The following is a 27,226-nucleotide window of genomic DNA, read 5'->3' on the forward strand; positions in this document are numbered from 1 at the left end:
AAGATGAGAACAAGCCAAACTGAGGGGATGGAGGGAATGGCATTTCAGGCAGCAGATGAGCACATGCAAAGGCACTGTGGCAGAGGGAACCAGGGCACCTTTGGGGAGCTGAGGGATGTCTGAGGCTGGCTGGAAGGCAGGGAGCAAGGGACATGACTCCAGACAGGTGGTGAGTGGGCTGTGTCACATGAGCCTTGTGGGCTAGGTCAGGGAGCCTTATGGGCCAGGCGGGGTGGGTCTCATGGACCAGACTAGGTTGGCCTCTGGGCCAAGTCGGATGGGTCTCATGGGTCAGGCCATGTGAGCACTTCATGGACCAGGCTGGGTTGTCATCATGGCCAGGTTAAGGATGTTGGACTTCATCCTGAGAGCTATGGGTGGCATGCTGGGGTGTTAAGTGGGTTCTTTTATATGGTCAATCTACAAAGAAGGCATCTAAGAATTCCTAGATCGGAGAGATTAAGTGATATGGACCAGGCCGAATAGCTGGTACCAGCTGAATCAGACCCACAACCTGGCCTGTCTGATTCCTGGGTGACTCTTCTCCCCTTTGCACTTTTGTTCCTCTTTGCAGGGTGGTGAGCTGATTGTGAAAACTACTAAAAGGAAGGAGAGGTATGATCAGGTAGCATGTGGTACCCTGAAGGCACTGACAAGTTTACTTCTGTAAATAAAGAAAACCTAAATTAATTACTCTACCAGTCTTACTAAAATAAAATAAAAAGCCACATTCCCATAGCTTGGTAGCATAAAGTAGATGTGAACACGCCAGTCTATTTTTTCTCAGACGTGTCATACTTCGTGATGATTTATCCCACTTTAACCTTGATAAAGGACCATGGAATTGACTCATCCTCTATAGCAACAAGGGAAATCCTCTTTCCAGAGACAGCAGCCATGTGGTGCCTACATGTTTCTGTCAACTTCCTTCTCAAGATCTACTTCGAATAGAACACCGCTACCAAATTATTGTTTTGGTATTTCTCCCAAACCTAATTTCTTTTACTCTTTGGAAACTTTCTGTTTCCCATCTGCGGTAGGCAAAAGAATGGCTCCCCAAGATGTCCATATTCTAATCCCTGAAATCTCTGAATATGCCACTATGCACAGTCAGAAATTTTGCAGATGTGATTAAAGGATTAAATGAAAATCAAGGGTGCTGAGATGAGGAGATTATCCCAGGTTATCCAGGTGGGTCCTACATAATTACAAGGGTCCTTGTAAATGAAAGACAGAAGCAGGCAGTTGAAGTGAGAGGAGCTGTAGGGTGGGAGCAGAGGCAGGAGGAGCACGACTATGGCTTGGAGATGGAGGAAGGGGCCACGAACCAAGGAGAGCAAGTGCCTCTAGCAGCTGGAAAAGGCAAGGACACAGATTCTCCCCTGGAGCCTCCAGAAGGAACACAGCCCTGTTGACACCTTCATTCCAGCCCAATGAAACCTATTTTGGACTTCTGACCTCCAGAAACGTAAGGTAATAACTTTCACTGTTTGAAGCCACTACGTTTGCAGTAGTTTGTTCTAGCAGCAATAACACACCGTCTTCAGGATGCCAATTTTCCAGCTGATTGATGTAGTCACTGATTCATTGATTCACTCATGCACTGACTCATCAGTGCTGACTGATTGCCTGTAACGTGTCATCCCCAGCTGGATTGTGCAGAACATGCCGCAGTCCTCCCAGCAAGGACTGCACGCCCCTCTCCCTCCTCCTGTCCACCAAATCACTTCTCCCCACCTAAGTGTTATAGCACTGAGTTTGTATCCCAGGTCCCCCAGCTGTGTGACCTTGAACGAAATACTTTAACCTTTCCATGCTGTGCAGTAAAGAACTGACCTTGCTGAAAGAGAGGCCTGGCCTTGGTCTTTGGGTTCCTGGGAAGTGACTTCTAAATTCTTGGAATGTCCTACCTGACAAGAGGGTCTTTGTTTCTCTGGGCAGCTTCAGACAATCTATGACAATGATGTCATTTAGGGTGGGACCCTCAGGCCATGTGGCATTAGCTCAATCTCTAGAGTGGCTAGGGGTTAGGTCAGCCACGCTGGTGGTCAACCACATCTATGTGACTGAGCCCCAGTAAGGACCACAGATACTAAGGCTTGGGTGAGACTCCCTGGTCGGCAATGCTTGGTGTGTAATGTCACACATTATTCCCAGGAGAAGTTAGTGCCGTCCACGACTCCACTGGGACAGGACAACTGGGACTCTGCCCACGTGTCTCTTTTCTTGGCTGACTTTACTTTTGAAAATATCTAATTAATTAATTAATTTTTGGCTGCATCAGGTCTTAGTTGCGGCCTGTGGGATCTTCATTGAGGCATGCAGGGTCTTTTGCTGCAGTGTGCAGGCTTCACTCTAGTTGCGGCATGTGATTTTCTCTTCTTTAGTTGTGGTGCATGGGCACCAGGGGCTTGTGGGCTCTGTAGTTTGTGGCACGCAGGCTCTCTAATTGAGGTATTCGAGCTCAGTAGTTGTGGCGCATGGGCTTAATTGCCCCGTGACATGTAGGATTTTTGTTCCCTGACCAGGGATCAAACCCCCATCCCCTGCATTGGAAGGCAGATTCTTTACCACTGGACCACCAGGGAAGTCCCTTGGCTGACTTTAATCAGTATCCTTCTGCTGTAATAAACCGTAACCATGAAAAGAACAGCTTTCAGTGTGAGTCCTTCTAGAGAACTAAAGAAACGGAGGGTGGTCTTGGGGACCACTCCCAAACACTGCATGAGTGACTATCATTATTATTCCTGCCTTCTTCATGGACAGAGTGTCACTTGTTCTCTGATTTTCCTCATCCCTAACTTCCCATGAGAACCTGAAGCTGACGGGGCTGACTGTGGCAGGGCTGTTATCACCGTACTCCCCCAGGAGCCTTTCAGGAGAAACAGCATGGATAGGACAGAGAGAAATGAGCAAATAAACAAGCAGGTCTCCAGGGCACCCTGCGATGCGACAGTGGCAAACTCAGCTCTGCACCTGTCACTATCAGGAAGACTCTGGGCTCGTTTCAGGAATCTCTTTTCGAGGCACTGAGACGTGTAATTTAGTGGCATCCATCTCAGTCAAAATGAGAAGTCACTGTTTGTTGAGAGGCCAAGAGACGGGGAATTTAGAAAAATGCACTTTTCTCTGCAGCCTGAGAACTGGTAGGTGGTGATCAAATTTATCTCACAGCTGCTGTGCCTACAAAAGCATGATCAGTGCCCAAAGAAAGGGGGAATTTATGCTTCCACGTGACCAGGTCTGGGAGAGAGCCAGGCAGACTGCAAGGCAAATTACCCCGCGAGCATATCCTGTGCGGACACCCCCTCCTAGGCGGTGAGTAACCAGGAACGTGATAACAGGTTTAAGTGCTCACTGTGTGCTTCACACTCTCCTATATGCTTTGCATGTGTGAACTTATCCAAACCTCTGAATAGCCAGATGAAGAAAGCTTACGATCCCCATTTTAAGAGGAGACCCGGATACTGACCTTCAAAACAGACCCCGATCCCAGGCCCCCTCACCACCCGCACCCACGCCATCCTGGCCCAGGCCCCCAGCATCTCTTGCCTGGACCGCTGCGATGCCTCCCCAGGCCTCCCTGCCTCTGCTTTTGCCCCCTACAGTCCATCCTCCTTGTCATTGCCCATTGGGCCCTCTGGTTCCAGACAATTTCAGTTCTTTTTTCAAAATAAACCAAAGTTTCCACTTAATTGTGGACATCATTGCCTTGCGTATTGGAAACTGCTTTACCTGATATTTCCAAAGGATGGAGGTTTTGCCTCCTACAGGCCAGCGGCCCCAGAGGACCCGATGTGCACAGAAACCACAGGGATCCTTGGGAAACATAAGGCAAGTCACTTTCCCATGCAAAGCACACTGGCAACTTCCCATCTCATTCAGAAGTCAATGCAAAGGTCTCGGGATGGACCTCAAAGCCCTATAAAACGAGGCTCTGACCTCAGCCCATACCTGTCTTCCCCTCCCCCACAGCTGCCACACTGGCTTCCTTGCTGCTGCTGCTGGAACCCCACGTGTGGTGCTGCCTCGCAAGAGTCATAAAAACAAGCACTTTATCTGTTTGGTTGGCTGCTGAGGCCCCAGTGCTGAGACTGTGGCTCGCACAAAGTAGTGCTCAATAATATTCACTGAATGAATGAATGAACAGGCTCACAGGCTTACCGCTGGTCGTCGAGGAAGCCACGCTCTCACCCAGGCCCTGGATCCAGGGTCCTGCTCACCACTGCTCACCACCCCTGGGCCAAGGCCTCCTACTCAACACGCTCGGTGATGGGGCAGAAGCGGAGGTGTGAACCGAGCACCTGCCACCTACAGGCCCTCCGCCCCACCCTCCTGCATTCTGCACTGCCTTAATAGTCAACAGGCTCTCTGCCTCCATCTCGCAGGTAAGGAAACGGGCTTGGAGCAGTTAAGGCTCTTGTCCAAGGTCACCCACCCAGGAATGTCCCCACCAGCATTCCAATCGTCCAATCGGCTTCCTTCTACTACACCAGAGGAGTTCAACCTCCATCTTTTGGAAATATCAGGTAAAGCAGTTTCCAATACCCAAGGCAATGATTTCCACAATTAAGTGGAAACTGTGGTTTATTTAAAAATAAATCTGGAACCAGACGGTCCGATGTGCGATGACAACACGAATCATAGGAAACAGCTCTGCACTGACTCTGGGAGAGAAGCTGGCACAGGCCTTGGGCCATTTCTTTCAAAAGCACCTGCGCAGATTAATGTAGGGTATTTCCAAGTGCCTCCTCCTGAGACAGAGACTCCAGCAGGGATCACCCCTCATACCTGCAGGCCTCTCTTGATATTAGAAACAAGGGTGTCTTTACTTCCTTGGCCCAGACTTTAACCGGCCGGCCACTAGACCAGCTGTGGTAAAGCCAAATGTACACTATACCGAGGACGTGGCTGGGGGACGAGCTGTGGTCACATCAGCATCATCAATAAATCTTTATTGAAAATGTTGTACTCCCTGCCACCCACTGAGGCTGGCCTGGCACTTTCACATATATTTCCTCCTCTTGTTGTTATCCTTGCTTTATGGAGCAGGAAAGTGGCATTGAGTTGAACAAGACTTTAGATTCTAATTGCAGCTCAAAGGAGGAAGTGTCAGCCTGCTGGACACTGTCCCCTGCTGGACGAGAGCTCAGGTAGGCGCAGGGGCCCTGGGCATCATCAATGGCATCTGCCCGTGAGTCTTGGCCCCTTGGACTCTCACCCCATCCCCCCCCAAGGCAGTGGTCCTAAAATTCTGCTGTGCATCAGAGGAAATTGAGGCACAAGGTAGATGAGCTGCTGCTGACCACTCAGCAGGTCAATGGCTGGGCTGGGATTGGACCCCAGGCCATCTGGGTCCAGAGCCCGTCCTCACTGCGGTACTCACAGCCCAAGCTCAGTAGCATGGGTCATGGTGAGGACATCAGCACTAAGGTTAGAGAGACGTACTTTAGATCCCATCTCTCTGCTTGTTGGCTGTAGGACTTGAGCAGGATGGTTGGGCCAGCACAGAGAGATTATGTAACCAACTCAAGGTCACACAGCATGTTCACACCCAGAAGGGGACTAGAACTCAGTATCCTCACTCCCAGCCCAGGGATTTGAGTCTTGACTCCCCCAGACATGGTGTTGTTCCTTTTCTGCCTGGAGGCCTACAGCTTTGACAAGTTGAATCCCACCCTGCACCTTTCTCCAGAAAACCTTCCTGGCTCCTCTTCTGCGAAGGAAGGAAAATGCAGTTCCTGCCTCATAAGATTCTCATGAGGATGAAATGAAAGCACTTACAACAGTGGCTGGCTCTGAACAAGACTGGCTCGGGTGTCAGTTTCCTGTGGTGGCTGTAACAAGGCACCACCCACCAGGTAGCTAAGACTACAGAATCCTATTCTCTCCCAGCTATGGAGGCCAGAAGTCAGAAATCAAGGTGTCAGATCCCTCTGGAGGTTCTAGGGGGATCCTTTCTGTCCCTGCTGGCTTCTGGAGGCTCCAGTGTTCCCTGGCTTGTGGCCACATCCACCCTAGTCTCTGCCTCTGTCTTCGTATGGCCACCTCCTCTGTGTTTGCATCTTCACGATGATTTTCTCATAAGGACACCAGTCATGAGATTCAGGACCCAGGCTAATCCAGAATGATCTCTTCTTAACTAATCACATCTGCAAAGCCCCCCTATTTCCACATAGGTTCACATTTTGAGGTTCCTGGTGCACCATTATGGACTGAATTATGTTCCTCCAAAATTCATATGCTAAAGCCCTAACCCCTAATGTGATTATATCTGGAAATAGGGCCTTTACAGAGATAATTAAGGTTAAGCGAGGTCACAGAGTGAGATCCTAACGTGATGTCCTCGTAAGAGGAAAGCAAGAGCACCAAGCTCTCTCTCTGCCATGTGAGGACACAGTGAGAAGGCGGCCGTCTCCAAGCCAGGAAGAGAGGCCTCACTAGAACCCAACCTGCATGACACCTTGATCTTAGACTTTTAGCCTCCAGAACAGTGAGAAAATAAATGTCTGTATTTAAGGCACAGGCTGGGGCACTTTGATATGGCAGCCTCTGCAAACTCATAAGACGCCACTGAACCCCACACAACCACCATCATGATGAGGGGCTGCACTCCCTGCCCTTCCTCGTGTTCTGCCTGGGCTGCCCCCTGACTCCTGGTCCACTTGGAGCCCATCTCCTGCTTCAAAGCCCGCCTCAGGCATCACCTCCTACAGATGGCCGCCCTTGACCTCACCTTCACCCCTGGGTGTCTCTCACCCCTCCTCTCTGTACCCGTCAGCAGGGATGTCTTAAGGGCAGCCAACTGAGACGGGGCACGTGCCTGGTGCCAGCTGCTGTGCAGCCTCATGCACATTTGGTGCTCACACAACCACCATGAAGAAGGGCACCACTGGCCCCATTTCACAGATGGGGAAACTGAGACCTAGAGAGGCCAAGTAATGTTCTGGAGGCTGCACGGTGAGGAGAGAGGAGAGCCAGGATGCAGACCCAGGCACGCTGGGTCCAGGTGGACCTTCTCCAGGGCGCTCCCCACCATGGTGGCACCTGTCACCTTCCTTCTTGACCAGCACCACATTCCGCCTTCCCAGCAGCTCTGGGTCCTGCCTGGGGCAGGGGCTCTGTCTCGGTCATTGTAATAACCTGGGAGCCACTCTGGCTTTGGAGGGCTCAGATGCTCTCTCCTGTTCTCTCAAAGCCAGCCGTCGTTCCAGAGCTGCATGAGATCGCCCAGGGAGAAAGAGGTGGCGCCGGCACTTGAACCCAGGCCTCTGTTTCAAGCCCAACCCTCCTTCCTTATCACTGCTCTATTCTCATGACGCCCACAAATGTCAGCCTATTTTCATCCTGAGTGAGCTGACCTCCAAAGACCTGTGCCTCTAGGGACATTGGAGGTGAGGGTCCCAAGCATCTCAGAAATGGAAGGGGCCTCCCATGTGACCTGGACCAACTTCCCTTCCTGGTTTCTGCCAAAGAGGATCTCAGGGTCCCCGGCCGAGGAGGATGTGAGGTTCTCACACATGCCCAGATGCTGAGGTTTCTCTGCCAGTCCCACCTGGAAGCCACGTACCTGGCAGAGCGCGGCCACGGCCTCGGTGGCTCTGACATTCTCCTCTTCCTCCAGGTCACTCTGAATCAGCCTCTGCCTCTCCAGGACCTCGTGAAAAACCTGTGAGTAACACAGGAGCTAAATCTGCTAGAAAAATGCTGATTTTTTTTCCCAGAAAAACTTCCTCAACTGACCCCGCCTCTCAGGTTGGAAGGGGGTTCATCCCGATTTATACACAAGGAAATTGAGGCAAAGGGATGCCATGTGACTTTCATGGCTTGGGAGCTGTGGCCGAGGCCACGACCAGCCAATCCAATCTCTGCAGGAAAACCACAGACTGTGCTTCTGTCAGTCTACCCAGCAGAAGAAGGTGCCACCTGTTCCCCACCACCTCTCTCCTGGCCACAAGCCACCCAGAACTCATTTTCTGATTTCAGCTGCTGGAGACGAGCATCCAGGCCCTGGGAGGCCCACCCAGCAGAGCCCAAGGCCTATCAGGGCCACCAGAGGTCAGTGTGGTCAGTGGCCAGCCAGGCTCTGCTCTGACCATGTGGCTGGCCCTACCTTGAGGAGCCCAGCAGAATGACAGGGAGGCATGCACCAGATGCCCCAGACACAGTCAGAAGGCATTGCAAGGCACAACCACAGAGGGTGGAATCCTCTTAGGGGGCAGCTGTAGGGGAAGAGTCTCCATGGGGGAAACGAGAAAGCTGAGCCTTAAAGGACAAGGAGAGGTCCCTGGAGGGAAGATGGGGAGCCAACACGATCCCGGCTCGAGGAGCAACAGCAGCGGAGACCAGGCAGTTAGAACCCTCCGGCCTTGGTGGGGCAGAGCCGAGGGGCGCAGAGAGGGCGGGGCAGGGACTAGGGAGGGAGGGGCTGGGCTTGGTGCCAAAGTCTGCGCCCTTTTGTCAGTTTCGTGTTCATTCAATCACTTTTCGTTGTTTGTTCATTCATTCAATTATTTGTTCTGTTGTGTCCATCATCCATCCATCCATCCACCCATTCACGTGTTCATTCATCCGTCCCTTCGTTTCTTCATTCATCCAGTCTTTGGTTCTTCATTCATTCATTCACCCAGTTATGTGTTCCTTTGTTCTTCCACCCATCCATTCATTCATTGGTTCATTTGTTCATTCAGTCATTCCTTCGTTCCCTCATGCACGCGCTCAACCCTCCCCTCCTTGCTCCCACGTCTCCTGAGCGCCAGCTTGCGCGGTCCTGGCTGCGCTGAGGTCCTGGGCTGCAGACCTGATGCTGTCACATCCCCACACTCAGGTCGTGCCCTGAACAATGTGACGTCAGAGAGAGGGACCCAGAAATCTCAGAGGAACAAATTGCTGAATAATCACACCTTCTCACTGTCATTTCAAATGGATCGTCTTAAAGACAGAAACAGGCCCCTACCCCACTTTATGACAAACCCCAGAAACCCCAGGCGTGGGCCCTGGGAGGAGGCTCTGTGGGTGGGGAAGGGCATTGGATCAGGGACCCAAGGATGCAAAGAGCTCTCCTTTGTTCTGGAGGCTCCCCCTGCGGGCTTCTCACTGGGGTGCAGCCGCTGCCACCATGCTGGCCCCCAAGGAGAGCCTGTGTCTGTGCTCTGGGCTGAGCCTGGACCCAGCCACAGTCCCGCCATCCCCCTGGCAGAGCTGCAACAAGCAAATGCTAGCGCATAGCAGACAGACCCCGGAGTAACAGGCCGGTCGTGGGGGTCCCTTACTTGGTCTGGCTGAGTCCTAACAAGCCCACGAGGTGGGTGCTATTATTCCCATTGCACAGATGAGGAAGCCAGAGGATGAGCAAGGTCACTCAGACACAGCTGCAGAGTCAGCGTCCAAACCCAGGTCCTGCTGCCCCAGCACCCAAATGCTTAACAACCCTGGGGGACGGCCACGGACAAGCAGCCCCTCCCCATCCTGCCCCACCTCCACCAACAAGGAAACACCAAGGCAGAGTTCTCCTCTCTTTCTGAGAACTGCAAGCCCTGGTCCTTCCAGCCTGTGCTGGCGCTGCCTCATTTGTCAACGCTCGAGCAGAGTGACATCTTGCTTCCTGCCCTCCAGCCGGCTTCCTTGCCTTTTTCCCAGTCAAGACCACGAGCGTTGTCTAGCTTGGCCACCTCCCTGGTCCTGCCCACTCAGCCCCACATGCAGGGTCCTCCCCTGACTTGCCACCTGACCCAGCGAGGGGCCCCATCCCCGTGTGAGAGCCTGCCTTACACCCGGGACATGCCTTCCCGTCTGGGGACATTGCACGCTGGTCTCCACTGCAGATTGGGCCCCTGCCCTGCGCCATGTGTGCGAAGCCCTCTCCACAGCCCCTCCCATCATCTTTCCATCACCCCAGTGGGGGTGGTGCTGCTCGAGTCACTGGCTTACAGACAAGGAAGCAAGGCACAGAGAGCTCAAGGGAGCTAGCTAGGGTCACATGGGAGGCGAGGCAAGACCTCTTGTCTGCTGGAGGCCAAAACTTCCAGCTTCCTGAGCACAGTTATGGGGACTAAGTACCACCCACCCCCTACCACCCCCACCGGCTCAACCCACGTGGCTCCCGGGGACAGCGGTCACCTGGAGGAACTCCGCGGGGTGGCCAGCCTGATGCGACGCAGCCAGGAAGGTCCTCTGTTCCTCTCGCTGGGCCAGCGCGAGCCTTGCCGCCCCCTCCGCTTGGCGAACCAGCGAGGCCTTGACCAGGTCTTTGCCTCGCTGCACAAACTCTGAAATTGAAATAAAGCAAGAGACATCGCAGGTTGCTCTCCTGGCAAAACCTCCACTGGCTGCTTCTGCCAGCACATGGAGGGTCAGAAACTCTGGGGCAAGTCTCATTTTTGTTTTCGTTTTATCTTTCAGGCGTATGTGCTTCCAAAAGGCTGGTGTTAGGAGCCCTTGACCCCTCAAAGCCCCCCAGCATTTGAAGGGGCCCTCCACTCCCCCCAGGGCCCTAAAAAGCTTTATATATATATATATACCCACACATATATAAATTTTTTGGCCGAGCACATCATGTGGAATCTTAGTTCTCCGATCAGGGATCGAACCTGTGCCCCCTGCATTGGGAGCACAGAGTCTTAACCACCGGACTGCCAGGGAAGTCCCTTAGAAGCTTTATTAGCTACTGTGCAGGGCAGCTGGCCAAGCTGACCAGGAAATAAACAAAGGGGCGTTTTCCTGGAGAAAAGGGCGTGAGGGAGGGGTAAGTGGCACAGGGAAGGACAGGTGACAGAGGATACAGAGAGCCTGCGTTTTCAGGAAGACAGCGATGTTTCAGACTGGAGTCGAGATGCAAACACTGCCAGGGTGCGTTATTAGATCAGCAGAAGAGGAGGAGGGTGAACCCAAGGGCAAGGCCCCCTGTGGTGGGCGAAGGTGAACTTGGGGAGAGAGGAGCGGGGTCTAAAACAACCCCTCAGCCCACCGAGGTCATTCGGCCCCAGCAGCGTGTCGAGTACAGGGCCAGGAACGGGGGTCTACAGGTGAACAGGACCCAGCCCAGCTCTCAAGATGCTCATGGTCCAGGGAAGACGAGAAAGGCAGAAAGAGAAGGAATTAGGCTAGATGAGTGCTGGGGTGGTGGTGGTGGTGCAGGGGAAGGAGGAGGAGGAGGGGGAGGGGGAAGAGGGGGCATGGCAGTGTCAGACCCCAGAGCAGGCTCCTGGGAGTAGAGCTGATGAAGAGGTTGGCCAGATTCTGTTCACTTGGGTTTTGGGGCAGATGTTGAGGGAAGTGGCTGTTGAGGCAAGTGAGGGTCGGGCACGAGGGGTCTGCAGTCCTTGGAAACATTGGTTTCAGCATCTCACTCCCCACCCCTGCCACACACACATGTCACACCTCCTTCTGCACTTGTCCTAGTGCAGGCGCCCTTCCTTAGGTTTGACCTGAGAATCTGTTTAAGCCTCCAGCAGCAAAGAAGAGTGTGTCCAGGTGTCCAGGAGAGACCAGAGTCCTCCCTCTGCCTAGGTCCTCCCTCCACCTCTGACTGTCTCCTTGTCTCCACCATCTTGTCCAAGTCCAACAGAGCCCCACCTGGGGGGCTGCTTCACCATCCCATTCCATCCCAGCCACCAGTGGCGTGACCTGGACTAAGTCCCAGATGCCCGTGATGTCTTGAGCCCTGACCTGCCCTTCTCCCAGGGTTGGTCCCAGGAGCAGCGGCACATGTGGGAGACAGCCACGCCGGGTTCCCATGCCTGCCCCACGTGACTGACCCCTGCCCACCCCCGCCCACCTGCAGCTGAGCCGGGCCCCGTGACACGTGCAGGGCTTCTGGGCATTCCCACCTCCTCTGCCCTCCGCATGTGCCGGTGCTTCTCTGCCAGCCCGAATCCCTGGTGAGCAGGCAATCCGGGACCTAGGAGGTGACCTGGGATGGCAGCCTGCGCTCGTCTCACGGGTGCTGCTCCTGACACGTGCAGGTGCCGCCACCGGCCCTGGCCCCGCTCCACACAGCACAGGGGCCCAGATGCCCGGCCCGCGCTCACCGCTGCTGAAGCGCTCCGCCTCCTCCCAGAATGCCTTGTGCCGCTGGGTCAGCAGCTCCTCCTTCTGCCGCCCGGACAGCTTCCCCTCCACGCTCAGCAGCTCCAGGCTGCGGGAGATGGCGGCCAGGCGGCACTTGGTCTCCTCCTGGACCTGCAGCTTCAAGAACTCAATCGTTTTGGCCATGTGTGCTCGCCCCATTGTCCTCTCCAGGGTGTCCTAAGAAGAGAAACACAGGGGACAACAGGCTGGAACGCCCAGGGTCCGCGCTTGGCCACGAGGGGCCGTGAACGGCCACGGGCTCTGTGCTGGGGCCCCCACCTCCCTGTGAACAGAGCACAGATGAAGTCGCTCTCCTGAGCTTCTTGTGTCTGCACCTCAGATGGGGACAAAATGGTCCCTAGTGGGGACATGGTGAGGCCGCCACTGCATAACACATGGAAAGCGCTAGGTACACGGTGAGTGGACGACAGAGGGCGCACTCTTCTCGGAGGAATTCGGTACATGCACACGACCAACGAGGAAAGTCCACCTTTCCCATCGTCATCCTCCCCCATCACAGTCCTGGAGGTGAAAGGCCAGGAGAGACAATAAAGCTCCCAGGACTTCCTGGCTTTCGAGCCTCCGGGGGAACCTGAGTGCTGAGGATTAGAGAGATATTCCAGGTGAGACTGACCTGGAGGGTGACCCCAGCCGCTGGAACAGGCCCGCCTGCCCTACCTCGCTGTCCTTCACTTAGAACACAACTCTCACACAAGACGCCTCCCCCACACAGGAAATGTCCACCAGAGGCAGAGAGGGACCCTGCAGGTCTGCATCTCTTGTCCTCATGTCTCAGAGAGCAGCTGCTCAAGGAACCTTGTAGAATGCGAGCTCATGCATCGCCTTAAAGCTGCAGGCCCTGTGTCCCAGAACACCGTTCCCACCTAGGGGTGGCCCCCCATTCCCCCAGGCAAGGCAGCCTGACTCAGCCTCAGCCCTTCTTCCCCGCCACGCCTGCACTCCGCCTCCTTCACATCCCTCTGCTCCACCTCCTTCTCGCTGGCCCAGAGCCTCGTCCAGCTCAGGCTCTGGTCACTTCCGCCCTGGGCTACTGCCCAGGTCCGTCCTTGCTCTCCCAGCCTCCCACCTGCCCCCTGTGTTCCGCCCCACATGGCAGACAGGGCGCCTTTCTGAGGTGCAAACATGGCTCTGTCATCCCAGGGCCCAAACCCTGCAGTCACTGCCTTCAAACCAAATCTAAGCTCCTGGGCACGGTGCACGAGGCCCTTCAGGACCAGCCCAACTGAGTCTGCAGCCTCGTGCCACACGCTTCCTCGCTTCCTTGCTCCTGGCTGCCCGGCACACCTGGCCTTTGCACATGCGGGGCCTCCACCAGGATCAACCTCCTGGCCTCCTCTCACTCCCCTGCCTGGCCAGGTCCTACTCATCCTTACGTGCTGGGTGACCTTCCCCACCCCCACGGCCCCCTACTCCCGGCTCTGCTCCTTCTGTACCTCTGTATAATCCTAGGGACAGTCCCAGGCTGGACTGAGAGCCCTTGAGGCAAGGGCTATACCTGTACCACCTGCCACTCAGCCCTGCGCCTCACTGTTTGCTGAGCTGCATTGGTCTGTGTTTGAACAACATATGGACAGGGCAAGGACAGTGATCCCCCAGTTACGCACAAGAGCACTGAGGTTTATTCTGGAAGGCCACCCAAATAGCCCAGGGACAGTGGCTCTGAACCTTCCTCTCTGTGGACTAAGCCCGACAGCTGTCAGCTGGCCCATGACCACTAGAGGGCGCAAAAGGATAAGCGCTCAGTGCTGGTGGGGGTGGCAAGGGGTCCAGCCAGGCTGGAGGAGTCCGGGGCAGCACTAAACGCCCAGAGCAGCCACCTCTGACATCACGGTCAGGTGACCCGGCTGGGTGGTGACAGCGCAACCTCTGGATCTATATTCAAGGAAAGACAGGAGTGGAGAGGGTGAGCATAAGCAGAGAGGCATCAGACAGAACCTGGGAGGAGCAAAGGGACTTGCATGGGAGGCGAGGGGGCCACTGCTGGCTCTGAGAGCACAGCCAGTCCTCAAATATGCCTGGGCTCAAACTTGGCTCCAGAGCTGCATGGCCTTGGGCACAGTTTCCTCGCTTACACCTGATTTACAGAGTGGATGTGAGCATTAAATAAGTTAAAATACACAAAGCACTTAAAATAGCGGCCAGAAGAGAGTAGGTGCTCGTGAATGCAAACTGTTGTCATAATAATCTACAGCAGGTCCCCACAACTCTCCTGGCATCCCCTTTCTCTCGAACATCCCTAGAAACTGATTCTGATGACCTCTGGGGTCCTTTCCAGGGCTCCTCCAGTTCTGATATTCAGCGACTCCACGTGAGACATTCTGACTGCCAAGGCCAGACTGCTCAGATGCCAGCCTGAGAACTTAAATTCTTCTGAAGTTTATCAATAACATACTCAGACATATAGAAGCTACATTTTTTTTTTCCTCAGTACATAGGATGCAGGCAGAGCCAACCATCCCTCTTCTGTACTTTCTGTACACAGATTGTAGCTCTTTCCACACATCATTGCAATGATTTGTTTATGTCTATTTTGCCCGCTGACACTGGCCTGCTAACACATACTGAGTACTTTCCCTGGGCCAGGCTCTAGTCTAAAGGCCTTACGTGTTGTCCACTTTCTAATACTCTCAGAGCGGATGCTATTCAGATTCCCATTTTACAGATGATGAAACTGAGTCACAGAGAGGTTAAATAACCTGTCCAAGGTTACACAGCTAATAAGAGGCAACTGTGGGTTGAGCTCAGGTTTCTAGCTCGACTCTGCAACACTGTTTCCATAACAGGATGTTGCACATGGGCAGATGCTCCTGAAATGTTGACTGAAGGGAGGGCCTACTGATAATCTAAAGAAAATTCTTTTCCTTCTTCCTAGTTGGAAGTTACTGGCTAATACTGGGGCCAGAGTCAGCTAAGGATACATTTTTTTTCTGCATCAATATCCTGCTCATGGAATAATAATTAAGTACAAAGAAAAAGAATAAAAGGAAAAAGGTCTTTCTCCTTTGAAAAGCATTCGTATCGGCACCTTATCAAATTAAAATCCAGTTCAAAGGGGCTTGGACGGCAAAACGGGAAGCTTGGGGCACAGGCTGAGTGATGTCATTAGACAGCATGGGGGTCCCAGGTGAGTTGCTTTGAAGAGGAAAGTTAGAAACTTACACTCAGCTAAAAACTCCATGCTTGTTTTGCTTTTGTGAAATATGCTTACTGCTCCGAGAAAAATAGAAAAACTGGATGACCTAACAATTCAGTGTAACTTTAAGATATTTTGCTAAAAAATGGAATGTTCTGCACCTGCTCTTGTAAGTTTCTGTTTGGAAACTTCCATGCTCTGTAAACATGTGCACTATGAAGGTAAAGCTCACCCTGAGTTCGGGACCCAGAACTTTGGAGCATTAGCTTGTCTGGTGCTGCCAGCTTAATAAACCTGAGTTGTCTAACCCTCCGAGTGTGGTGCTTGGTTTCCCGACGGACCGATTTCTGCAACAGCTTAGCTGGCTCTGCTCTTCAGGAACGAAATATCTGTGTGGCTGTCTTTCAGCAGTGCCCAGGAGGGAAAGGAATCTATATGTGTACGTGATAAGCAAAAGCATAGAAAGTTCTCGAACAGCTGTGTGCACCTGGGCGTTTGTTAAAATGGAGATCCCGATTCAGGAGCGGGGAAGAGATTCTGCATTTCTAACCAGCTCTCAGGCAATGCTGGGGGAGCTGGTCTGCGGACCACACTTTGAGGAGCAGAGCGGTTTGTGCAGAAGCAACAGGGACCGCTCGGTTCAGCTGGGCCTTCTCCTCCGGTCTGAGGAACTGAGTCTCTGAGCTGAGGGCAGGGTGGCCACTGCAGGTTTCTGACTCAGGTGTGACCTGGGTGGGTGCATGGGTCTGAAATGAAATTCAGTTCTCAAGGTCAGAGGAAGGGGAAATGGGTGGGTAGTGCCCTGGGCTTTGCGCAAAGCAGGGCTAGACCGAAACTGCCAGAGAAAAACCCCACGTGACTAGGGTGTTGTGGGTCACTGAGCATTTCCCCGGGCCCTACCTGCAGCAACTCCTGGGACCGACTTTTTATAAGTACAGTAATTGATGCTCAGAGGGGTTAAGTCACCTCTTCAAAATCACACAGCTTCAAGTGACTAAGCTTAGATTCAAAGCCGCATTTGGATTTGTGGATTTCTCTGCATCTGTGGTTTGTATTCCCAGCTTTACATCAGAAACATTTGGTGAGTTTTAAAAACAGCAATGCCAGGACCTGCACTGCAGGCCAATCAGATTGGATCTCTGTGCAAGAGGCCCAGGACACGGGCATTATTTTAAGCCCCCTAGGTGACACATGGGGCCATCAGGAAAGCTAACCGAAGCTCCGTCCACACCAGTGGGCATCAACTATGATGATCACTGCGGTCACCTGGAACCTTAAATAATCCAGACTAAGTCAGAATCTCTGGGATAGGGACCCACCTTGGACCCAAGCATCAGTACTATTTAAACCTCCTCAGATAATTTCAACGTGCAGCCAGGATTGAGAACCAGTGCTCTATGCTATAGTGACACAGAGCTGGACAGCCTCTCCACTTAATGGAATGGGTGGATGGACGGACGGACAGATAAATGACTGACAGACCGATGGATGGACAGATGGATGGATGCACTGCTTTTCTCTGGCCTCTACATCCCCTCCTACAATCTGCAGGTGTAGAACTTAATGACGCCTACAGCACTCCCAGCCTCCGGATCCCACATCTCTAGTTTGAATATCACGTTGCCTCCCCGGCCCCTCCAGTAGTACCAGAGCCTGTGAATCCTGAGCATCCTGCAGCAGCCCTTCAGCTGCGATCAGTCTTTCTGTCAGAGTCATCAAGAGCTGTCGGGCTTTGGAGCTGGAACACTTAAACTGGTCCACCAGCAAGTGCTGGATGCTTTCCATCTGTTTCCAGAAGGCTTCCATCTGTGAAATGAGAAGGAGAAGCAAGAGGGGGCGGGGAGAAAACTTATTCAAGAAAACTATAAAGCTATCTGGTTCAGGCTTGGGCATTACTATTCACCCCTTATCACAAGCGGAGATTCTAAATAATTCTACAGGTCGGAGACAGTTATCTCTGCAACAATCACATTCTCCAGCGGTTCCTCTTTGCAGGTGCCAGTCAGTTTCAAGGTGGCTTTTCAGCAAACACCAACACACTGCTGATAAGGAACGCAAGCACAATGAAACCCCCCAGCTTAAACAGCTGAAAGCCTCAAACAGATTATGACTGCCGCCTGGCACAGTGGCGGGGCGGCGGGGTTCATGAAATTCGACAGTGCGCTCCTGGAAGCTTCCAGATCTTTAAAAGGGCTTAAATGCATCCTGGAAGTAAAAGTATGAATGGCCATTTAAATATTAATTATTGTCCTACAAGAACAATATGACAGAGACGATGATGGCCATAAGAACATTTTGCTTTCAAATCTTTTTCCTTTCCCCACCATCTCATCAGGAGCAGAGTAGGGAATCGCCAAGTGGTTTAGAAAGTTGAGGGCTGGATTTTTGTCACCGCGGCCTCCCAGAGCTCCAAGAACAATGACGCCCATAGTCCTAACAACTTGTCTTTATGGCATTCAAGTTATAAGGCAGGCTCCGTGCCTCACACATTTTATTTCTAGATAAAATATGTATCGAAAGGACAAGGAATAGGCTCAGCAAGTCAGGTCACTTAAGGGTCACAGAGGCAACAAGAGGCAGAGGGAGAGGCAGATTTGATTCAGGTCCCTTCAAGTCCCACAGCTGTGATTTGCTCCATCTTGGCTCCACCTCTCAGATGCTGAGACAGATATTTCCTGCTGGGCAGGGTATGGGAGGGGTCAGGGTTTAGTGGCAACAGAAGCTCATACTGATCTCGTTGCTATGGCTAAAGGTGGAGACAGATGGTGACCTGAAACTCTGAGTTAATCCAGCCAGCCATCTCTCAGGGGCTGAGCATGGCCAGGAGAAAACCCACACCTGTACGAATTGGCACCTGTTCGAAAGTCTGGTCTCCCATCTCAAGGGCCTTGTGGCAGCTCAGAAAACCCTTTATCTGTCCCGGCCACCTCCTCCCTCACGTTCACACCCTGCTCTTGCCCGTCTCGCTCCACCAGATGACGTCCTTTCCAACTGCTATTCAAGAATGTGAGCTATCATCCATGAATTCCTGCACACACGGAAACAGAGTTCTACGTCCAAGCAGCTTTGCCTCTTCTCTTTCCACCCCAGGCAACCAGGATGCCCACCCCGTTCTTCTGAAAAACTCGTGATTCCCTTAACATCCATGACATGACTTTCTCCTAGTTCTTCAAGGTCCACACTCTGCTTCTTGTCTTGATTCTCCTTGACGCCTGCTCCTTCGATGCTGCAGGATCCCAGATTTGGCATGAGGCTCCTTCCTTTACCCCCTCTACACACACCCCTCGACAAGACACATCTCCATTATTGGAGGATGCCAGTACTTTAGAGAATCTTATGAGAACTATCAATTCTCTGCCTGAAATGTGGCAGACACGGACAAGATATTCCACTGCTTTGGGGAGTCCGTGCACCACCAGAACCTGGGCTGAGCACCCTCCCTCAGCCATCTCATCCCAAGAACATCCTTGCCCTCCATGTGCTCCTACCTGAGCTTACCAGAGACTTTCCATCTCCAGGCATCTCCAACTCAAGATGTCAAGCCACACTCACTATCTTCCCTCCCAACGTGTTCCCATTCTGGGGCCCTTATTTCCATAGACCTGACCCTCTGTACCCTCTTCTTCCCATCACCACCTCCTTAGACACCACCCTATCAGCTCCCCCACTTTGTACCTCTCTATCCCCACTGCAATTGCTTTCATGAAATTCCTACTGGATTAGCCCCCACAGCCCCTAACAATCCTCCACACAGCAGCCTGCGCAGTCCTTCTAAAACAGAATGGGGCCAAGCCACCCTCTGCTGCTTCAGTGACTCCCATCTCCTTGGCTCGAGATGAAAACCCTCAGGGAAGACCTCTGGCTTCATCCTGCGTGGCCTGCTTGCTAGCCCTGGCTCCCTCCTCTGCCCACCCATCCATCCACACTTCTCCCCCAAAGCCTCCTGATGGCCCTTTCTTCTACGAAGACCTTCATAACCCTGGGGTAAAATGAACTTCTCTCCCCACGGTCCTCAGTCTTCCCATATTTCCATCTATCGTGGCACTTATAACCCACAACGTCCTCATCCGCTCACCTGTCAGTCCCCCCACCAGACTGGCCTGAGCATCTCTCTGGCAGGGCTGGGTCTAAGTTCATTTTGAATTCCCAGTGTCCAGCACAACACCTGGGTGCCAAGAAAATATTTGTTTAATTGGTAATACACGAACAGCAGGTAGTAGAACCTCAAAGAGACAAAGAGAGTTTGAGGGAAGCCATCCTCCCTAGAGTTTAAAACATGCTTTTATGAGTGATGCCTGGAGTTTGAGAAGTGAACAGCTGGCATCTGCTCTAACCCACAGGGCGGTGATGACACAGAGGGTGAGAGCGATCTTTGCTTTGAATGATAAAAAGATCAATCTAAAATTTAAACAAGGAGAATTCATTAAAGGAAAAAAAAAAAGACTTCTTCAGTAAATCTTGGCCCCTTAATTATACTTTCTCTGTCCCTTAACTTCACAAACTGGATCCCTGGCTCCAGGGCAGAACACGGCAGGGAATTCAAGTATTAAACATGCTTCTAGGTACCATGTTTTTAATCTTGCCAAATGAACTGTCCCAGAAACCAAGCTTTTTATATGGGAAAGAAAACCCATCACATACATTAGCTATTAGCTGCTCAGAATATTCTCTCTCCTTCTTTTCTACATCCGCCAGGGTGATGTATTCAGAGTCCCCAGCACCCAACATCTCCGTATTGGACAGTTTGATCTGAAGTCTCTTTTCTAATTCCTCCAAATCCTGGAGAGAGAGAGAGAAAAAAAGGCATATATAGAGAAAATCCAATGCATCTTAAATTCTAGAGAAGAAATGCTTTTATTTTTTACCATATTATCATATGTCTTAACCATAATTAAATGCTTTGGGTGTTTTCCTCCTGAAGGACTGATGACAAAAATCTATTGTTCTCAGTAAACATAGAGCCTCAGGAATAATAGAGTTTATATTTTCTTCTATAGTCTTTCCCCTTTCCCCTCAAAATAGGCCATATTTTCAAAACAGTGAAATAGTATCTTCTTATCTTTATGAAGTCTAGGAACATGTCATGACTTCTGGGATGCTGGGGTGGAATGTTTCCTCCCCACTCCTCTGGTTTCCATGGGGAAGGATTACTTAGTACACCCCAGGGAGGAAGTGATATGTATTTGATTGGTGGTTCAAAAGCAGGAAGTGATCACTGCCCCTAGCTTGTCCAGCTTCTTCCTCTTTGGGATGGACCATTCAGGGGAGGCCACTGCTCTGGTGTGGCCTCAGCCCACAGTAAGCTGGGCAGTAAAGGTCCCTATTCTGTGTGGCAAGGCCTGAGGTGGCCCAGCTTTGCCAGTAAGAAACTTAGCTAATCCCAGGATTCAGTGTTAGGAAGCCATGATTGCTCTGCATCTAAGCCATGTCCTCCAAGCTGGCCCCTCTCAGTTACAAAGCTGACATTTCTATATTTGTCTCCCCAATGCTTTCTCTTCATCAATTCAGAACTTAGAAGGAAAAGGGGAACCTATGTATGCAGTCCTTCAAACCCCAACCTGGAGTGTGGGTGGCAGTTCTGTTTTCTCTAGACCTGTCTGTGTTCACTGACATGCAATCAACACTGGTGGGTCCAAGTTCACTAGGAAAACTGCTATTGACTATTCAAGTGGAAGCCATATGTAACTTCTAATCTCAGAGCATCTCTACAAGAGAAATGAGGGTTCTTTTCCAGATGAGGAAACTTATCTATGGGAAGCTGAGATATTTTGTTCAAAGTCCCCCAGTAGGAAGTGGTGTGCTAGGCTAGGCCCCTTAGGCCCATTGACTCCAGAGCCCCACTCTTCCAACGGCATATGCACTATGCTGCTTCTGTCCAAAGCAGCCGCCATTTCTGGGCTCTTGTCATCCTCATCTAGATGTTCTGAGGCTGTTGTCAACGTTATAGGAAAGTACAAATTTAACGCCCTTGGCCAAACTACATCCACTGAACGGTAGTCACTATCACAATTAAGATGCTCTGTGAGTGGCAGAGGTAGGATTTGATCCCAGGCCTGCAGGCACCAAAGCTCTTATTCTTTCCATACGACATTGTCTCATTACTAGTATAATTACGAGTATCGCCACCATTATCATTATTTTTGTCATTGGAGAGTCGTTTAAACTCACTGAGCCTCAACTTCCTCAGCTGTAAACGGAAATAATGACGGTCACTCACAGGGCTGCTGTGAAGATGAAACAATGTGTGTAAAGCACGGTGGGCATCGCCCAATAGTGATGATCATGGTAGGGGTGGTGCTGAGGATGCTGACAACGGTGTTAAGAGAAATGAAGATGTGCTGCCTTCTCCCAGGGATGTAGAGATGAATCCTCCCCCTTGGAATCCAGAGGAGTGAGGAGGAAACACTCCCTCTTCCTAGTCCCCCAGATCTCATGCTGACAGTGATAAGCATGATAACAGCAACCATGATAGAGATAATGGGGGTGACGGGAGCAACGAGGACTCTGACAATGATATGATAATGCAGATGAAGGCAGTGGTGGTACGAGTGGGGAGACGAGGACAATGGTGGAGGTGGTGGTGGTCATGGTCATGCAGATGAGGACAGCGATGCAGATGAGGATGATGCCGGCAATGGCTGTAATAAGAATGATGGTGGCGATGATGAAATGTGGCGGTGGTGACGCGGAGGATGAGAATGATGATGGAGGTAATGATAACAGTGGTGACAGCCATAATAAGAACGGTTATGACAGTGATGGCAATAAGAAAGACGGCGGTGGTGACGGCAATGATATGGATGACCATGGTGGTGGTGGTGGTGGTGGTGGCGGTGGTGGGAATGGGAATGCTGGCAGCCTCGTATATTCAGGGTCTAGTTGTTACATTGCTAGGTGCTTCATACACATTTTCTTCTCATTTCTATAATCCCACAGGACAGGAATTATTACCCCATTGCACAAAGGAAGTACCTAGGATGCTGAGAGTTTGTGAAAGACAGAACCAGGATATCAATCTCCACCACTGTGACTCCAAGCCCTGACTCATTTTGCTGCACATAAAACAATATAAAGTTTGTATAAAAGACTGAAGAGAGAAGAATGCAGCAGTATGAAGTTATAACCAATAAACAAACTACATATTTTAAAATATCCCGCATTCATACAGGAAATAACATCAGTAGTGGTTCTCTTTGAGTAGTGGATATGACCAACATTCTCTTTTTTTCTACTTCCAATATTTTCCCACATTTTAATAATACATTGTTATTTTTATGTTTATATCTATACTTTTATATATCATTATATTGTGCTGAAAAGTATATATTGTAATAAGCTATTTTATACATAAAAAATGTTTTCCTATAATATTATGCTTTATATGTTGTAATAAACTATTTTTAAGTTACTTTGAAATATAGGTTGAAGACTTACATTTTCTTGTTTTGAAAGAATCTTCTGGTATAATTCATCATCATTTTTCTTTTTAGGAAGAAGGTCAAGGAGGCACATTTTAAAAATCTGAATAAACATCTATTGCCAAAAAGGGAAACATAACAAAGAGAAAGATTTAAACAGTGGTATCTCCTTCCTTTCTCTCCTACCCCCCTCTTTCTCTCTTCCCCTCCGCCCCTACCCCCCAACCCCCTGCCCCCTGCCCCTGCTCTAGAAAATACCTCAGATTAAAAATCATGACAATGGCCTATAATGGATTGCATTTTCGTGAAGCTTCTAAAGAAAAATGCTTCATTTCTTCTGCACATATTTATAAGGAGCCTACTTTGTGGGTGGCACCCACTTTCCCCATTTCCAAGAGTCAAGAAAACAGATAAGGCAAGGCAGGGATTGCTTCTTTGTGTAAAGAATCAGATGGATGGTTGTATGGAACTGGGATGTGTAAAGTCATCCACTCCAGCCCCCTGTCTCAATGGATGTACATGTCCTCTAAACCAAGAAGGGTCCGCCATAGGCAGGGACACCCTGGTAAGTCCAAGGGTGCTGTCTCCACAATCTGTTTAATCACTCACCTATTGCAGGACACCTGAGAATTTCCAGTTTGGGGTTATCATGAATAAAGCTGCTATGAACATTCACATATAGGTTTTTGAGTGAACATATGTGTCTCTGGGATGAATGTCCGAGAGTGCAATTTCTGGGTCTTCTTGTAATTGTATATTTAGTTTTATGAGAAATCGCCCGTTTTCCAGAGTGCCATTTCATATTCCCACCAGCAAGGTATGAGTGATCCAGTTTCATTACATCCTCACCAGCATTTGGTGGTGTTGCTATTTTTATTTTAGTCCTTCTCATAGGTGTCTCGTCATATCTCATGTGGTTTTAATTTGCATTTCCCTAATGGCTTAATGATGTTGAACATCTTTTCCTGTGCTTTTGTGTGTGTTTACTTGCCGGCTGCATATTCTTTTTGCTGAAATATCTTTTCATGTCTTCTGCCATTTTCCAATCGGATTTTTTACTTAGTTCTATCAAGGTTTGAGAGTTCCTTATTTATTCTAGGTACTAGTCCTTTCTTAGAATGTGGTTTCCAAAATATTGTCTCAGTCTTTTCATCCTCTTAATAAGATTTTTTGCAGAGCAGAAGTTTTTTATTCTGATGAGTTTCAATTTATTAGTTTTCCCTTTTATGGGTCACATTTTTGGTGTTAATCTAAGAACTCTTTCCTTAGACCCCAAAGATTTTCCCTCTTTTTTTCTAAAAGATTCATAGTTTTATATTTTACATTTAAGTACATGACCCATTTTGAGTTAATTTTTATAGGAGGTATGAGTTTAGCTTGAGGTTCATTTTGTTTGCTAACGGATGTCCAACTGCATGATTTCATGAAAATCTTATCATTCCTCCACTGAACTGCATTTGCACCACTGTCAAAGGTCAGTCAGACATATTTGTGTAGTAAGGTGCTTTTTTTTTTTGAGTAATAATTGACATAACCAACTTTGTTCTTCTTTCTCAAGATTGCTTTGGCTATTTGTGGTCTTCTGGGTTCATACAAATTTTAGGATTGTTTGTTCTATTTGAAACATGCCATTCAGATCTTGATAGGGATTGCATTGAATCTGTACATTAGTTTGGGTAATACAGACATTTTTACAATACTAATTCTTTCAATCCATGAGCGTGGACTATCTTTCCATTTATTTGTGTCTCCTTTGATTTTTTTCATCAATGTCAAGTTATCAGTGTACAAGTCTTTCACCTCCTTGGTTAAATTTACTCCTAGGTATTTTATTTTTTTTGATTAAATTGTAAATTGGATTGTTTTCTTAATTCCTCTTTCTGATAGTTTGTTTTTAATGTATAGAAACACAACAGATTTTTGTACATTGTATCCTATAACTTTACTGAATTTATTAGTTCTAACAGTTTTTTGTCCAGTCTTTTCTATGTATAAAATCACATCTTCGAAAAATAGTGACAGCTTTACTTCTTCCTTTCCATTTTGGATGCCTGTATTTCTTTTTCTCGCCTAGCTTCTCTGGATATGAATTCCAATATTATGTTGAATAAACGTGGTAAGAGTGGGCATCCTTGTATTGCTCCTGATCCTAGAGGGAAAGCTTTCAGCTTCTCACCATTGAGTATGATGTTAGTTGCAGGTTTGTCATATGTGAACTTCATTATGTTGAGGTAATTCTCTCTATACCTACTTTGTTGGGAGTTTTTATCATAAATGCATGTTGAATTTTGTTAAATGCTTTTTCTGCTTTGAGATGATATGATTTCTATCTTTTATTCTGTTAATATGGTGTTTCATGTTGATTGATTTGTGGATGTTGAACCACTCTTGCATTCCTGGAATAAATCCCACTTTATGGTTATGATCCTTTTAATGTGTTGCTGAATTTGGCTTGCTAATATTTTGTTGAGGATTTTTGTGTCTGTGTTTATCTGAGATATTGGTCTATAATTTCCTCTTTCTTTCTTTCTTTCTTTCTTTCTTTCTTTCTTTCTTTTCTTTCTTTCTTTCTTTCTTTCTTTCTTTCTTTCTTTCTTTCTTTCTTTTCTCTCTCTCTCTCTCTCTCTCTCTCTCTCTCTCTCTCTCTCTTTCTTTCTTTCTCTGGCATCCTTGTCTGGTCTTGGTATCAGGGAAATCTAGCCTAGTGAAATGAGTTTGGAAGCACTCCCTACTCTCGAATTTCTGGGGAGAGTTTGAGAAAGATAGATATTAAATCTTTGTTTGGTAGAATTTACCAGTGAAGCTGTCTGGTCCCAGACTTGTTTGTCAGGAGGATTTTGCATTGTGATTCAATCCTCTTACTAGTAATCGATTTATTCAGATTTTCTCTTTTCATGATTCCATCTTGGAAGATTCTATGTTTCTAGGAATTTATCCATTTCTTCTAGGCTGTCCAATCCTTGGCACATAATTGTTCACAGTACTCTCTTATGATCCCTTGTATTTCTGTGGTATCAGTTGTGACTGCTCTTTCATTTCAGATTTTATTTATTTAAGCCCATTCTTTTCTTGGTGAACCTAGCTAAAAGTTTGTCAATTCTGTTCATCTTTTCAAAGAACCAGCTATTGTTTCATTGATCTTTTCTATGTTTTATTTATTTTTTGTCTCTATTTATTTCTGCTCTAGTCTTTATTTTCCTTTCTTCTACTAACTTTAGGTTTCACTTTTTCTTCCTTTTCTAGTTTCTTTAGGCATAAAATTGGATTGTTTATATGAGATTTTTCTTCTTTTTCTTTTTACGGTAGGCCTGTATGGCTATGAACTTCCCTCTAGGAACTGCTTTTGCTGTATCCCATAGATTTTGGTAAATTATATTTCCACTTTTATTTGTCTTGAGGTATTTTTTTTTGGGGGGGGATACATATTTTAATTGTTGGCTGCTTTGGGTCTTTGTTGCTGTGCGAGGGCTTTCTCTAGTTGTGGTGAGTAGGGGCTACTCTTTGTTGAGGTGTGCGGGCCTCTCAGTGCGGTGGCTTCTCTTGTTGCAGAGCACAGGCTCTAGACACGTGGTCTTTAGTAATTGTGGCCTATGGGCTCAGTAGTTGTGGCTCAGGCTTAGTTGCTCCACAGCATGTGGGATCTTCCCAGACCAGGGCTCAAACCCATGTCCCCTGCATTGGCAGGTGGATTCCTAACCACTGCACCACCAGGGAAGTCCCTCAAGATATTTTTTGATTTCTCCTTTGATTTCTTCATTGACCCATTGGTTGTTCAGTAGCACATTGTTTAATATTCACATATTTGTGATTTTTCCAATTTTCCTCCTGTACAGGTATCCCTCATTTTATTGAACTGTGCTTTATTGCATTTTGCAGATATTTCAGTTTTTACAAATTGAAGATTTGTAGCAACCATGTGTTGAGCAAGTCTATCAACAGTATTTTTCCAACAGCATTTTCTCACTTTGTGTCTCTGTGTAACATTTTGGTAATTCTTGCAATATTTCAAAACTTTCACCAGCAAAAAGATTACAATTTGCTACAGGCTCAGATAATGATTAGGACATTTAAACAACAAAGTATTTTAAATTATGGTTTGTACATTGTTCTCTTAGGCACACTTAATAGACTATAATATAGTGTAAATATAACTTTCACATGCACTGGGAAACCAAAAGTTCACGTGACTCACTTTATCATGATGTTCGCTTCAATGCAGTCATCTGGAACCGAACCCACAGTATCTCCAAGGTATGTCTGTAACTGATTTCTAGTTTCATACCATTGTGGTTGGAAAAGACTCGATATGATTTTGGTCTTAAATTTATTGGGACTTCTGTGACTTAACATATCTGGAGAATGTTTCATGTGCACTTGAGAGGAATGTGTGTGCTGCTGCTTTTGGATGAAATATTCTGTTTATATATATTAAGACTATGTGGTCTAATGTGTTCTTTAAGGTTGATGTTTCTTCATTGACTTCCTGTCTCGATGATCTATGCATTGATGTAAGTGGGATATTAAATCCCTCTGCTATAACTGTATTGCTGTCAATTTCTCCCTTTAGATCCGTTAACATTTGCTG

General features: G+C 48.8%; 1 protein-coding gene across 7 annotated transcripts in view; it reads right to left on the reverse strand.

Annotated features, from left to right (window-relative positions):
- Nucleotides 1–27,226, reverse strand: part of EVC (EvC ciliary complex subunit 1) — an 84,072-nt gene that overhangs the window by 33,975 nt on the left and 22,871 nt on the right. For 6 of the 7 annotated variants that reach the window (XR_009048815.1, XM_057706234.1, XM_057706231.1 and 3 more), the window contains 6 exons: nucleotides 22,658–22,756; nucleotides 19,865–20,002; nucleotides 16,871–17,029; nucleotides 12,030–12,246; nucleotides 10,120–10,268; nucleotides 7,571–7,669 (listed from right to left, as the gene is read on the reverse strand). Coding sequence is in view for 6 of the 7 variants with exons in the window: in XM_057706234.1 (XP_057562217.1) it covers nucleotides 7,571–7,669; nucleotides 10,120–10,268; nucleotides 12,030–12,246; nucleotides 16,871–17,029; nucleotides 19,865–20,002; nucleotides 22,658–22,756 (861 nt within the window). In the remaining variant the exon portion in view is untranslated. The remainder of the gene's footprint in view (nucleotides 1–7,570; nucleotides 7,670–10,119; nucleotides 10,269–12,029; nucleotides 12,247–16,870; nucleotides 17,030–19,864; nucleotides 20,003–22,657; nucleotides 22,757–27,226) is intronic. The other variant, XM_057706232.1, reaches the window with a different exon arrangement.

Source organism: Hippopotamus amphibius, chromosome 13, assembly GCF_030028045.1.
Source record: "Hippopotamus amphibius kiboko isolate mHipAmp2 chromosome 13, mHipAmp2.hap2, whole genome shotgun sequence".
In the NCBI taxonomy this organism is placed as follows: Eukaryota; Metazoa; Chordata; class Mammalia; order Artiodactyla; family Hippopotamidae; genus Hippopotamus; species Hippopotamus amphibius.